Source organism: Scyliorhinus torazame, chromosome 13 (genome assembly GCF_047496885.1).
Source record: "Scyliorhinus torazame isolate Kashiwa2021f chromosome 13, sScyTor2.1, whole genome shotgun sequence".
Lineage (NCBI taxonomy): Eukaryota > Metazoa > Chordata > Chondrichthyes > Carcharhiniformes > Scyliorhinidae > Scyliorhinus > Scyliorhinus torazame.
In genome coordinates this window covers 172,743,198-172,758,249 of record NC_092719.1, presented here as the reverse complement: position 1 = coordinate 172,758,249, position 15,052 = coordinate 172,743,198, and the positions used below count along the sequence as shown (strand labels likewise).

General features: G+C 46.6%; 1 protein-coding gene across 3 annotated transcripts in view; it reads right to left on the bottom strand.

Moving 5' to 3' along the window:
- Window positions 1-11,665: 11,665 nt before the first annotated feature.
- The window catches only part of tasora (transcription activation suppressor a), a 116,799-nt gene continuing 113,412 nt past the window's right edge, over window positions 11,666-15,052 (bottom strand). For 2 of the 3 annotated variants that reach the window (XM_072472451.1, XM_072472452.1), the window contains exons 22-23: window positions 14,869-15,042; window positions 11,666-13,338 (exon numbers count right to left, since the gene is read on the bottom strand). In XM_072472451.1, the coding sequence (XP_072328552.1) occupies window positions 12,707-13,338; window positions 14,869-15,042 (806 nt within the window). In that variant the 3' untranslated portion in view covers window positions 11,666-12,706. Of the gene's footprint in view, window positions 13,339-14,857; window positions 15,043-15,052 lie in introns of all 3 variants that reach the window. The other variant, XM_072472453.1, reaches the window with a different exon arrangement.

Below are 15,052 nucleotides of genomic sequence, written 5' to 3'. Positions count from 1 at the left end.
AGATTAAATCTATTCCATAAAGAAGGAAAACATTTGGAACAAAATAGGGAATGCTTTATTGAAGTAAATTAAAGGGAGGACTCTGATGAACAAATCATAGAATTTACAGTGCAGAAGGAGATCATTCAGCCCATCGAGTCTGCACCGGCCCTTGGAAACAGCACCCCATTCAAGTCCACACCTCCACCCTTTCCCCGTAACCCCACCTAACCTTTTTGGACACCAAGGGCAATTTAGCATGGCCAATCCACCTAACCTGCACATCTTTGGACTGTGGGAGGAAACTGGAGCACCCGGAGGAAACCCACGCAGGCACGGGGAGAACATGCAGACTCCACACAGACAGTTTCCCAAGCCAAAAATTAAACCTGGGTCCCTGGAGCTGTGAAGCAACATTGTTAATCACTGTGCTACCGTGCCGCAAGGTAGTATAACAGTTCAAAAATAATAAATTATGCCTTAAGCGATACAAGTTTTAAAAATAACTAAAAGATGTTTGTACAAAAGAGAAGGAGGAAATGGGTGTGTTAAAAATTATAGCTGAAGGACAGTTTAGGACAAAAGAACTACAAATGAATTACAGGTGCAAATTCAACCTGGGTTATGAGGCACGATGGCCATTACTGAGACATAGATCCAAATGGCCAGGCACTAAATATACTAGGTCGGAAGGTCAATAGGAAAATATAGGGAAAATGATATAGGAGCAGTGGCCTTGGTGGTTTAAGGATGAAATCACTTCAGTGTTGAATGGGTACAACGAGAGATAAGCAGGCAGTGGAGACTTAATAGAATTAAGACCAAAAATCTGTCCTGGTCCACCCACATCGACGCTACAATCAAGAAATCACAGCAGCCTATACTTCCTCAGGAAAATAAGGAAATTTGGCATGCTTTTACAAGTGCACCATAGAAAGCATCCTATCTGGCTGCATCACAGCCTGGTATGGCAACTGCTTGGCCCAAGACCGTAAGAAATTACAGAGAGCCGTGAACACTGCCCTGTCCATCACACAAACCCGTGTCCCATCCACTGACTGTCTATGCCTCCCGCTACCTGGGGAAAGCAGGCAGCATAATCAAAGACCCCTCACACCAGGCTTACTCCCTCTTCCATCGGGCAGGAGATATAAAAGTCTGAGAACACGCACTAACAGGTTCAAAAACAGCTTCTTTCCTGCTGTTACCAGACTCCTAAACAATCCTCTTATGGACTGCTGGACTTATAACTGATCTGATCTCTTCACATATCTTCCCGACTGAGTAGTACTACACTCCTGTATGCGTACCAATGCCTGTGTCTATGTATTTACATTGTGTATTTTTTGTTTGCCCTACTATGTCTTTTCTTTTCATGTACGGAATGATCTGGCTGAGCTACACGCAGAACAATACTTTTCACTGTACCTCGGTACACATGACAATAAACCAATCTAACCAGGATTAAAAATGGGCTAGAAAGCCACTGATCCAAATTTGAACACAAGGGCAGCATTGTAAGCAATGGAAATGGAAGCCATAACTGGATTGCTGTCTGGGGTTCTGGGCATTACACTTTTTAATTGGCCTGGGAGGGAGTGCAGCAATTTATTTATAAAAAAAAAAAAAAAAAAAAAAAAATTTTGACTGAGGTTTTCACAAAATATCAACAACAGAATGGAAAAGGAACCCAACAGATTTAAATGTAAAACACAGTAAAGCAACCCCCGTGCCCCCCCCCCCCTGTACATAAATAATAAATTAACACCCCGAATTAACACAGATCAAACACAGCGAATATATACACCCCCTCAGATCCCCCAGTGCAAATAACAGAAATAGAGCAGAACCCCCCCCCGGTTGCTGCTGCTAGACCATTATCTATTGTTCTGCCAGGAAGTCCAAGAACGCTGCCACCGCCTGAAGAACCCTTGTACCGATCCCCTTAAGGCGAATTTCACCCTCTCCAATTTAATAAACCCTGCCATATCGTTGATCCAGGATTCCACGCTTGGGGACCTCTCATCCCTCCACTGAAGAAGAATCCTTCGCCGGGCTACCAGAGACGCAAAGGCCAAAATACCGGCCTCTCTCGCCTCCTGCACTCCCGGCTCCTCTGCAACCCCAAATATTGCGAGCCCCCAGTCCGGCTTGACCCTAGATCCTACCACACCTGACACCGTCCTCGCTACGCCCTTCCAAAATTCCTCCAGCGCGGGGCATGCCCAGAACATATCTGGGCTCCCTGAGCACCTAACACACACCTGTCCTCTTCCCCCAAAGAACCAGTTCATCCTTGTCCCGGTCATGTGTGCCCTGTGCAGCATCTGAAACTGAATGAGGCTGAGCCTCGTGCACGAAGAGGAAGAGTTCACCCTCCCGAGGGCATCTGCCCACGTCCCCTCTTCGATCTCCTCTCCCAACTCCTCCTCCCACTTACCTTTCACCTCCACCACCAAGGCCTCCTCCTCCTCCTGCATCACCTGGTAGGTTTCCGAGATCTACCCCACTCCAACCCCCCCCCCCCCCCCCCCCCCCCCACCCGAGAGCACCCTGTCCTGTACTGTGCGTGGCAATAGCCGTGGGAATCCCACCACTTGCGGCCTGGCAAACGCCCTTACCTGTAGATACCTAAAGGCGTTCCCCGGGGGGAGCCCATACTTCTCCTCCAGCTCCCCCAGGCTCGCGAACTTCCCGTCCACAAACAGGTCTCCCAACCTTCCTATTCCTGCCCTGTGCCACCCCAAAAACCCTCCATCTATTCTCCCTGGGACAAACCGGTGGTTCCCCCGTATTGGGGTCCACACCGAGGCCCCGACTTCCCCCCCTGTGCCGCCTCCACTACCCCCAGATTTTAAGGGTAGCTGCCACTACCGGGCAAGACACCCTGCACCAACCCCCTCCAGTTCCTTGACTCCCTCAGTGCCATAGCCAGGGGTTCAATCACCAGTGTGAAGAGCAGGAGGGAGAGGGGACACCCCTGCCTCGTCCCCCGATGCAACCAAAAGTACTCAGACCTCTTGTTCGTAGCCACACTCACCATCGGGACCTCGTACAACAGCCTAACCCACCTGACAAACCCCTCCCCAAACCCGAACCGCTTCAGCACCTCCCACAAGTACCCCCACTCTACCCTATCGAAGGCCTTCTCAGCGTCCATCGCCACCACTATCTCCGCTTCCCCCTCCCTCGCCGGCATCATAACGTTCAGGAGCCTCCACACATTCGCGTTCAACTGCCTCCCCTTCACGAACCCCGCCTGGTCCTAATGGATGACCTGCAGCGCTCAATCCTCAATTTTCGTGGCTAAGATCTTCGCCAACACCTTGGCATCTATGTTTAATAGCGAAATCGGCCTGTAAGACCCACACTACAGGGGATCCTTGTCTCGCTTCAGGATCAAGGAGATCAGTGCCTGGGATATCGTCGGGGGCAACGCACCTCCCTCCCTTGCCTCATTGGAGGTCCTAACTAGCAGGACCCAGCAGGTCCACATATTTTTTGTGAAATTCGACCAGGGAACCATCCGGCCCCGGTGCCTTCCCCGCCTGCATGCTCCCTATCCCTTTAGCCAGCTCCTCCAGCCCAGTCCTGACACCAGTCCCTCCTCCACCTTCGGGAACCTCAATTGATCCAGAAAGCGGCCCATCCCTCCCTCCCTCCAGTGGGGGCTCGGACCCATACAGTTCCTCATAAAAGTCCCTGAAGACCCCATTGATGCCAACCCCATTTCGCACCACACTCCCTCCCCTATCCTTAACTCCCCCGATCTCCCTAGCTGCGTCCCGCTTCTGAAGCTGATGCGCCAGCATCCGGCTTGCCTTTTCCCCATACTCATAAATTGCCCCCTGGGCCTTCCTCCACTGCACCTCCGCCTTCCTGGTGGTCAACAGGTCGAATTCAGCCTGGAGGCTACGCCTCTTCCTCAACAGTCCCTCCTCAGGCACCTCCGCATACCTCCTGTCTACCCTCACCATCTCCCCCACCAGCCTCTCCCTCTCCTTGTGGGCCCTAATGGAGATCAGCTCTCCCCTAACCACCGCCTTCAGCGCCTCCCATACCATCCCCACTCGGACCTCCCCATTATCGTTGGCCTCCAAGTATCTCTCTATGCTTCCTCGGACCCTCTCACTCACCTCCTCGTCCGCCAACAGCCCCACCTCCAAGCGCCACAACGGGACCTGGTCCCTCTCCTCCCCCAGCTCTAAGTCTACCCAATGCGGGGCGTGATCCGAAATGGCTATCACTGGATACTCAGTATCCTCTACTCTCGCTATCAGCACCCTACTCATAATAAAAAAGTCGATCCGGGAATAAGCCTTGTGAACATGCGAGAAGAATGAAAATTCCCTAGCCCCCGGCCTTGCAATCTCCAACGGTCCACCCCTCCCATCTGGTCCATAAACCCCCTCAGCACCTTAGCCGCCGCTGGCTTCCTACCTGTCCTAGACCTGGAGCGATCCAGTGCCGGATCCAACACCGTGTTAAAGTCCCCCCCCACCCACCCACCCCGCATTATCAGGCCCCCCACTTCGAAGTCCGGGATCCGACCCAGCATTCGCCGCATAAAACCCGCATCCTCCCAGTTCGGGGCATACACATTGACCATTACCACCCTCTCCCCTTGTAGCTTAGCACTTACTATTACGTACCTGCCGCCATTGTCACAATACTCGACGCCTCGAACGACACTCTCTTTCCCACCAAGATCGCCACCCTCCGATTTTTGGCATCCAGCCCCGGATGAAACACCTGACCTACCCACCCCTTCCTCAATCTTACCTGGTCTGCCACCTTCAGGTGTGTCTCCTGGAGCATGACAACATCCGCCTTCAGCCCCTTCAGGTACGTGAACACCTGAGCCCGCTTGACCGGCCCGTTCAGTCCCCTTGCATTCCAGGTTATCAGCTGGATCAGGGGGCTACCCGCCCCCCTCCCCCGCCGACTAGCCATAACCCCTCCTCGGCCAGCCTTGCGCCCGCACCCCACACCCGGCCCGTTCCCCACGGCGGCAGACCCGTCCCAACCCCCTCTACTCGCTCCAGCTCCCCCTTGACCATAGCAGCAGCAACCCAGTTCTCTCTCCTCCCCCCCCCCCCCCCAAAGCTAGGGCCCCTCCTAGCTGCGTTACTCCTCCCATTGCACTCCCGCAAGTCAGCTGACTCCTGCTGACCCCGGCTACTCCCGCCACTCCTTCGACTCCTCCCATTGTGTGACATACTCTCCTCCTCCATTACCCTTCCGCAGGCTCTCCGCATCCCCCTTCCATCCCAAACGTGGGAAACAACCCTCGCTTCCCCGCCCCCTCCAGTCTTCAGCGTGGGAAAAAGCCCGCGCTTTCCACCTACCCGGCCCCGCCACCTCTGATGCAGCTCCTTTTAAAGGCCCAGTCCCCTCACCCCGAACCTCCCCCTCCCCCGCGGGGCCCCAGCCCCCCTACCGGCCATCCACCCCTGCTCCATTTACTTACCCCCCTCCGAGAGCCCCCCCCCCCCCCCGACAGACCCAACGAAAACAGTGCCCAACCCACCCTAACCGAACCAAAAAGAAACCAGAGCAAAGAACCCCCCCCTCAAAATGTAACACATCAACAGCAATCCCCAACTGCCCATCCCGCGCTCAATTTGTGTCCAGCTTCTCGGCTTGAACAAAGGCCCACACCTCCTCCGGAGACTCAAAATAATGGAGCCGGTCATTGTAGGTGACCCACAGTCCCGTCGGCTGAAGCATGCCAAACTTCACCCCCTTCCTGTGCAGCACCGCCTTCGCCTAATTGTACCCGGCCCTGTTCTTCGCCACCTCCACACTCCAGTCCTGGTATATTCGAACCTCCGCGTTCTCCCACCTGCTGCTCCTCTTTCTTGGCCCACCTGAGCACGCACTCCCGGTCAGCAAACCGATGAAACCGCACCAGCACCGCCCGCGGAGGCTCGTTAGCCTTGGGCCTCCTCACCAACACTCTATGGGCCCCTTCGAGCTCCAGGGGCCACTGGAAGGACCCCACTCCCATCAGCGAGTTCAACATGGTGACCATATAGGCCCCCACCTCCGACCCCTCCAGGAGGCCCAGAATCTGCAAATTCTTCCGCCTGGACCGATTCTCCATCCCCTCAAACCGTTCCTGCCATGTCTTGTGGAGCGCCTCCACCTTTACTGCAAGGCCTATCATCCTCGTTGTCAGAGATCTTTTTTCGGACCTTGCGGATCGCCACCCCCGGGCCGTCTGGGTCTCCAGCAGCTTGCTGATAGAAGCCCTCATCGGCTCCAGCAGGTCTGCTTTAATCTCCCTGAAGCAGCGCTGGATAACCTCCTGCTGCTCCTGCGCCCACTGCATCCATGCTGCCTGGTCCCTGCCCGCTGCCATTTTGCTCTTCTTCCCTCGCACCTTCTTCAGGTCCACCACCACTTTTTTAGTCGCCCCCCTCCTGATACAAGCCATATACTGTCGGGGTACTATTGCAATCTCCTTCCTATGCCAGGAAACGTCAAAAAAGTGCCGTTGGGGGGCCCTGAAAAGAGCCCAAAAGTCCGTTTTTAGCGGGAGCTACCGAATGTGCGACTTAGCTCCGCATAGCCGCAACCGGAAGTCGAGGGGGTGCAGCATTGATTTACTGAAACAATGCCTGGCTTCCAAGGATTAAAGTACAAAGAGAGATGACAAACTCTTGGAATTTAGAAGTGATTTGATTGATGTTTTTTAGTTTGAAGGGCGATTGGGAGCAAAATTAGAAAACACTTTTTCACACAAAGGATTAATTAAAATTTAGAACTCTTCTGCAAATTTTGGATGAATGATCATTTTAAATCTGGGTTGATAAAATTCTTATTGTCATATGGAGTAAAGACAGCTGGATAGAGTTAGGCCGCAAAGATTACCATGATCTCATCGAATGGCTGATCAAGCTTCAGGGAGTTAATGGCCTACCCTTGAAGCTGTCTAGCAGAAACCACAATATCCAGACTAGTTGGGTTTTATTTCTGATACCTTGATTTTCTTTTTTTAAATTATGGTTTCCAGCAGGCGAGGCCAATTTTTGTTGAAAAGTTGTTACTGACACTCACTTCAAAAAAAATTCACAAAAAGCATATAGCCCTTCTGTGGAATCAAAGCAGGCCAACAAAGATTGTAGAAAGGGGTATTAGGAATACAAAGCAGTCATATTGACTTGCCACGTTCATGTCTTGCTATGCGAGCTTTCGTTCTTTTGTGTTACCCGTGTTTGTTTGTATGGTTGAAATTTTGTTAAAAATTCTTAATAAACATATTTAAAAAAAAAAAGGAATATAAAGCAGGCTTTCGAATAAAATATTAATCAAAAGAGGTTGTTGCACAATAAAAGTTACAGCTAAATCGATCAGAGGTAAGAACCAAGTCTACAGCCCTACCACCTCTTGGAGAATAAGCACATGACTGCAAGAGTCAGCTGTTCAGCCTAAAATGACAAATAGACAATCCTACTTTTTCAGTCAGACATGCAAATCTCGCTACAAGACCCAAGAAAAATCAAGGTTGATGCTCCCGTGTAGAACTATATAAACTATAAAACTTTAAATCTGCCTACTCTGGTGGATATAAAGGATGCTGTAAGCACTACAAAGAAATCCTGGTCAATATTTTACCTCTGACACCTGCTGAATGTGATTATAACCCCACCCGGAGAGGAGACACCAGAAGAGATCATCTCCCTAGACGCAGAGAAAGGGAAGCAGGGAAGAATCAGCTGGGGATGCTGCCATTCAAACGCCCAAATCAAGTTCCAATACCTGGGGATCCAGACAGCCCACGCAACCATAAGTGGAACCTGTCAAGCCATGTGGAAGAGGTAAAGAGACCTACAGGGGTAGGACTCATGCAGACGATCAAAATGAACGTACTGCAAGATTCCTCTTCCATTCAGATCCCTCCCAATCTTCATCCTCAAGACTGCCTTCATGAAGGTAAACAAATTGATTATGGCATTTGTGTGTGAGAGAAAAATAAACACGATCTGTAAAAGCATTGGAAAGAATTATGGTGGGCTTGGCTCTGCAAAATCCTCTTATTCTACCACTGGGCGGCAAATGCAGAAAGGGCAAGGGTGAAAGAGCCGGAGAAGGAATGGGTGCAAATGGAGACCTGCTGTATGGGGGACATCCCTCCGAGCACTTGCCAAAGCCCCACTCCCAGTTTCCCCAGCCAAATACTCAAGCCTGGTGGTGGTAGCCACGCTAAGGACCTGGAACCAGCTTAGGTTCCAGACGGAGACGGCAGAGTAGTGACCCGAACAGAAAAGCTCCAGTTCCTGAAAGGGCATGAGCTCTGATACATGCATCTAAGGAACTTCCTCCACAAGGAGACTGGAATGTTAAGGAACCTCCTCCACAAGGAGATCACAATGTTCCCCTAGCTATCTGGACATAGCCTACCGAATAGATTATTAGCACTGGGCGAATTAGGGGATGATAACTGCGCTGACATGCACAAATGCTAGACGAGGTAAGGGCCCTGCTCGACAAGACATGGGAAAGGTGAGGAGGAGCTGGGCATGGAGTTAAGGAAAAGGCTCATGATCAAAGCATTGCATAGGGATGAAGTCCACCTCCTCATGCAGAGGACTGAGCCTAATGCAGCTAAAGTCGTGCACAAGGTGCACTTGACCATAACACGCATAAGCTGGTTCTTTCTGGAGATGGAGGGCAGTGCCAGGGAGGCCCAGCCAACCACATCCACATGTTCTGGGCCTGTCCCAAACTGGTCAGGTACTGGATCTCCTGTTTGTCCATGGGTGTGAGAGTGGAGCTATGCCTGCTGGTGGCAGTCTTAATCCTTTACAGGGAGAGGGGTAGAAGTCCATAGCTTTTCCCTGCCTGATCGCCTGCTGGAGACTCCTGTTCAGCTGGAGATCAGCGTCACCCAGGGCTGCAGACTGGCGGTCCGACTTGGTGAAATGCCAGCTGTCCCGCATGTGTCCCCCCTCCACAGTGCACAGCCCCAGAGCCCAGCAAGGCAGACCACCAGCTTCTGGTATCAACATGCTGGCCAGCAGCAGATTCTTTAAAAAAATCGATGGGAGTATTGTCTTCAGAAGCAGCGGCAGAGAGGTCACATGTCCCATACACTGACACCCTATGCTCTAGGAGCGATTCCTCCACGTTGTAGCTTCCAGCAGTGATGATGTGAGCTCCAGGGGTGAACAACTTATCATGAAGCAGAGATCATAAACAAAGCAAGAAAGATGATTTTTGAGGTATGCAAATCAGGATGGAAAGCTCATGTACTGGCACGAGAGTTTAAAATCCTCAAAACTTTAATGTAATTAAAGACCAAGCACGACGTTTGAGGATAAACCTCTTGATTTTTTTCTTCAAAGGAGGCAGAGAACTTAAATTATCAGCTGAAGTCCTTAATAGAAATGTAACATTGAATGACAAAGCAAGTGAGATCGTGAGGACCAAGCAGGCTCACCTGTCACATTAAAAGGTAAGTAAAAATGGTGGGTTGTGAAGTTCAGGCAGCATGGGTCCCAAAGGATGGCCAGTTGGTAAAAATGGGTCCCAGGCAAAAAAAGTTTGAAAAACATTGGATTAAAAGTACAGAGTGGGGAAAAAACATTGATGCTGCCATTTCAACTAGTAAGTTACTCCTTATGGGTAGCATGGTTAGCATAGTTAATAGCATGGATGTTGTAACCGATCATTTGGATTTGTTAAGATGTCTTGCATTTCTGTATGTTTCTTTGTTTAATTGCGTTTATCACAGTGAAAATCAATAAAAATGTTAAATGTATATATTTTACCTCTAAGGACGATAAGGGAATAGTGTAGATGGGCTTTAGAGTGGTTTCACAGGTTGGCGCAACATCGAGGGCCGAAGGGCCTGTACTGCGCTGTAATGTTCTAACATTGCACAAAAATAATTAGCAGAATGTGGTTGATGGGAGCTTAGTGCTAAAGTTGGTTTCCACATTTCCTAATTGATTACATTTCAAAATTACAAGAGACTGTAAAACAGATGTGAATGATGCTACACAATTAGTATTCTTTCTTTCCTCATGACCCTTACCATTATCACTGCTGGCCAATCAACTCATGACCTGAATGACTAAGTTCACAGACTACCATTGTGTAGTCAAGAATTATGCACCGGATCTAATTAGCCCCTAAATTATTGTTGCACGTACCTGTAACGTGCAAGATTAATCTGGTGTGCTCAACACACAATCCACTCAAGCAACACCTATAAAAACAGAAAAGGTTGCAGTCACAGAACCTTTCATCAGTCAAGGAAAGTGTTTATTGAGAAGTTGGGGGGAGCTGTGCAAAATGGCAGAACAGAATGGCCAAAGTGGGCATGAGACATAAAACAAAAGGTGTCTAGATGATGTGAAACTAGCTGGCTAACAGCCATCCAAAGTAAAACGATGGGAGCAAAAAAAAAAAAAATCTACAAAAGTAGAGGTTATGATCGAAGATTGCTGAACTTAAGAACAAAAGATGAGGTGCTATTCCTCAGCAGTGTTCAGCTTCACTGAAAAACTGTAGCAGGCCAAGACTCGAAGTCAGTGAGAACAGAACTGAAATGACAGGAAACAGGACGCTCATGGTCATGCTTGCAGTATGAAGGGAGTCTACATTTGCCCACGCCCCCACCCCCCAATTGGAGGAGGCCACAACATGAATGACAAATACTGTATACAAATTTGAAAGTACAAGTAATTCACTTGAGTGCTTAGGAGGCCTTAAATGGCAAGGGAAGAGTTCAAAGGGCAGGTGTTGCAGTTGCAGAGTGACGGTCCTTTTTGAATGCTGAAAGAAGAAAATATACACGTTAAATAGGGGCTTCAGGGATGGAAGGCAAGCCAAGGGAAATACTATTATCATTCTAGGAGAGGCATGGATCGAGGGGGTGTGAAGGCCGTCAATCACAGTGAAGGAGGAATCCATGGTTGAGGGGAAAAGATAAGATACTAGAAGCATTGTCTGAACAGTTGTGGTGGAGAAACTGAGAGGATGGTCTGGAATCCATGCAGGATGTACGCAAGCATGAAACCAAAAGAGAAAAAGCTGGAAAATCTCAGCAGGTCTGGCAGCATCTATGAGGAGAGAAAAGAGCTACCGTTTCGAGTCCAGGTGACCCTGTGTCAAAACTCGAAGCACAGTCACGGTAATTGTGGGAGTGGTCTCTGTTCAAACGTGATGAGAGCTCTTAGACTCGCCTGGTGGGGCTTGGATGTTCATGGTGAAAAGGAGATCCAAGTCCTCGAGTCTCGAGAGAAAAATGGTGCAAAGGAAGATGATTATGGACTTCAAAGCAGCTCCTCAAGGCATGTCCTCAGGCAACTTGAACTGTTGTATCACCTTCCCTCAGTCAAACAGAATAGTTTGCTGACTATTCCAATGTTTCTGTAACCAATTTGTGCTAACTTGTGAAACGGAAACATATTTTATAAGATTGATATGACGTGAATGAATATGGTCATATAATTCACAGGATCAAATTGATGTTACTTCTGAATTGCTTCAGAATCCGAATCATTCTCGACTTGGCACACAATGAATTCTCCATATCATTTTACAGTCTTGGGACCAAAATGCTTTTCCAGTGAATTCTAGGCTATTACACAGTACTTGTAGAAGATTTGTGGTGCACATATGCCTTGGTGGGATAAGTGACATTTCTAATTCGAGTTTCACAAAACACACTAGATTGACAGGTCTATTTTTTTAATATACAACAATGTAAGAAAAACAGTTTTAATCTCTATATATATACACATATATATTTACACACATACAAATTACTTCAGGATATTTGTGTATGCAAGTGTTTTATTTAATGCTCAATTAAACAAGTGGCAAAATAGGCTCTACACTTGAAAATGAGGTATATGAATATGCTGTGTTAACAAGCAGCTCTGCGTACTGCTGTAAGGCCATTAAATAAAACACTTTTACCAGACAGCAACCACACAACTTGAATTAAAAAAACAATGGTCATGAAACATTTGTACAAAATAAATTAAATCTATCAAAAGATTAACTGCAAGTCAGAAGTATTTTTGTGGCATTTTTCTGAAAAATTAAAAATATCTTTTCAACCAAAAAGGTCAATCTAGATACATTTTGGATTTTTTCAACATAGATAAGGCTGCCAACATGAAATCGATTAAACAGCCAATAACCATTATACTTAAAGTTTACACACAAACTGATTGTACATCAGTGTAACATGCTTCAAAGAAGTGCTTACGATACAGTTTTACTGAAATTTACTCAGTTTCTCTTTAAAAAAATTAAATGTATAATTGGCCAAGTTACAACATAGTAGCTGTCGCCAAGATTCAGATCTTTGCATAATTCTGGCTGCCAGATCTGAATTTAATAGGTAAGAAAATTATTGACTTTTAAAAAAAGCAAAAATGTGGTTCAGAAACAAAAAAAAAAATGCTCAAAGCAATAGTCTGAAATCATTTAAGGAGCAAACTGCAAGGGGAAACTGTAGTAATTACAACATAAATTAAAAGTAACAAACTCCACAGTTTCCATCTCAAACAACAGAAGTCAATATAATCAACATGTACAGGGTATGCCATGTGTTAGCCAATGAAGTCCTTTCAGCACCGAACAAAGGATGAGGAAAAAAAACCAGAAATACTCTGGTGTCCGGAAACGTGGACTAGGTACATTTCTAATGTCAGCACCTCCAAGTTTCCGAAGTTCTCCTTGGAAAAACAGTAAAAGTTGGAATTTAGTGGTACTGCTGCTGATGTTGCTTCTGTTGTTGCTGCTGGTAAGTCAGGCTTGGTGCATTACCAGCATTCCAGGAATTTTTGTATGGTAAGTTTTGATTGTATCCAGATGAAAAATAACTAATGTTATCTTGACTATTCTGGTTCAGAGGAATGAATGATTGTCCAATTCCACTTGTTAAGAAACTTTGATGAGTAATTACATTAAAGTTCCTATAGTCGGATTCTATGTGTGACTGAGAGTAGAATGGACTACTGCTGTATGCAAATCTTTCTACTCCTTCTGAATCTTTATCTCTTTTGACCAATTGCAAAGTGGAAGCAGGAACATTGTTTGAAGTCAGTTCAGAAATTACATCCATTGATGGGGTGATCTGAACATCACCTGTGGCCTGCTGCAAGGACTCCTCTGGATCGCTCAGTGTTCCTTTTGCTCCCTGTACCTCAGTTTGTGAGCTATTAGCAACATTCAGATCTTCAGATTTCTCACTACAGATTTCTATCTGTGGTGAATTATCTTCAGAGTCTAATGACATATCCTCCTCTTCATTGATTCCTTCACTCCTTCCCAAGTTTTCTGCATCAACATTTTCCACTTCTGTCAATTCCAATGACTTAGAAGAAAATGTACCTAGCCAGTAGAAATGACTAATGAAAACATGTCAAATCATTCAGAATTAAACCAGTACCTCTTTAAAATAGAAAGGCAACTCATCAGGAAACTTCCATTTTAATAGGATATGCCAATGTCACTAGAACCTAACTGAGCCAGGTACTAAACTTTCTTGTGTAACTGCATCCTGCCACTCTCTATGGGTATATTGCTTTGGGTTCTAAAAGTGAAATGCAAGTAATTGGTACAAGTTCCACACCTACAGAAATTGACCTGAGTTTACAGAGCTATTAATAATGGGAACACAAACTTACTTGATCTATCGATTGTGACAGCAATTTGGCATTTTCCAAACAATCAAGACTTTCAGTCAGGCTGTTCCAAACAATCTCAAGACTCTTTCAGCAATCTTATTAGTTGATTTAGCTGTTGCCTGATGAGGCTGAAAACTCCTCAATTATGAAGCAAATACCATTGTTTCTTATCTAAACCAAAAGGGGTAAAAACTTCTTCAGGCAATTTTTAAGCTTTGGCAGTTTCATTCTGTTCGGACTGGTTTTTCAGAAAAATGCTCTATTTTATAGACAGTATGATGCAATGTTTGAGACTAACTGTATCCAGGATATTAAAATTCATCTTTTCCAAACTTTCTCATGCGTCTTTCTTTTTCCCATTCTAATTAAAGAATTTTTGTGATATGCTGATTAAAGCTGAACACAGTTAAGTGCAAATAGCTTTCAAAGTGATTTTCTGTGTAATTCACTGAGAATATTCAGAGGTATTTTCCAAAATGCTGATGGAATTTAGTTTATACTACTTACCAGGATGTGGAGGCTTTGGAGAGGGTACAGAAAAGATTTACCAGGATGTTGCCTGGTATGGATGGCATTAGCTATGAGGAGAGGTTGGAGAAACTTGGTTTGTTCTCACTGGAGCTTTGGAGGTTGAGGGGTGACCTGACAGACATCTACAGGCTTATGAGGAGCATGGACAGAGTGGATAGTCAGAAGCTTTTTCTAGGATGGAAGAGTCCATTACTAGGGAGCATAGGTTTACGGTGCGAGTGGCAAAGTTTGAAGGAGATGTATGAGGCAAGTGTTTTTTTTTTTTACACAGAGGGTGGTGGGAGCCTTGAACTCGCTGCCAGTGGTGGTAGTGGAAGCAGATACGATAGTGACTTTTAAGGGGCGTCTTGACAAATACATGAATAGGATGGGAATGAAGGGATATGGTCTCCGGAAGGCTAGGGGATTTTAGTTCAAGCAGCATGGCCGGCAGTCTTGGAGGGCCGAAGGTCTGTTCCTGTGCTGTAATTTTCTTTGTTTTTTGTCTCACTTCTTACTCCAAAATGCACTGTTGTTCATTTTCACAGCCATTGTAAATCTTTTTCCTGCATCGTGTCTATGATTTTTCTTACTTTTGTCTTAAGCAATTTAAATTCAGGCCATTTATGTAGCTTAGAAGAATACAGATTGGAGCATTAACCTTATGAGATTTCATTCAATTTGCTGTAGTATTAAAATAGATGTTCCAGTACATTTCACTTGCCTTGCAAGCCATCTTGAGATCCTACATCTTGAGATCCTACTCCTAACAGCTGTTTATCTTCCATGCTTGAACTATGGTAGCCAATAAGGTTTTTGAAGTTTTTTACAAGATCATCAATACAGGCCACAACCACTCCACACTCTGAGTAATTGGAAAGAGGCTCCATGTTTTTCTCTGAAAAAAA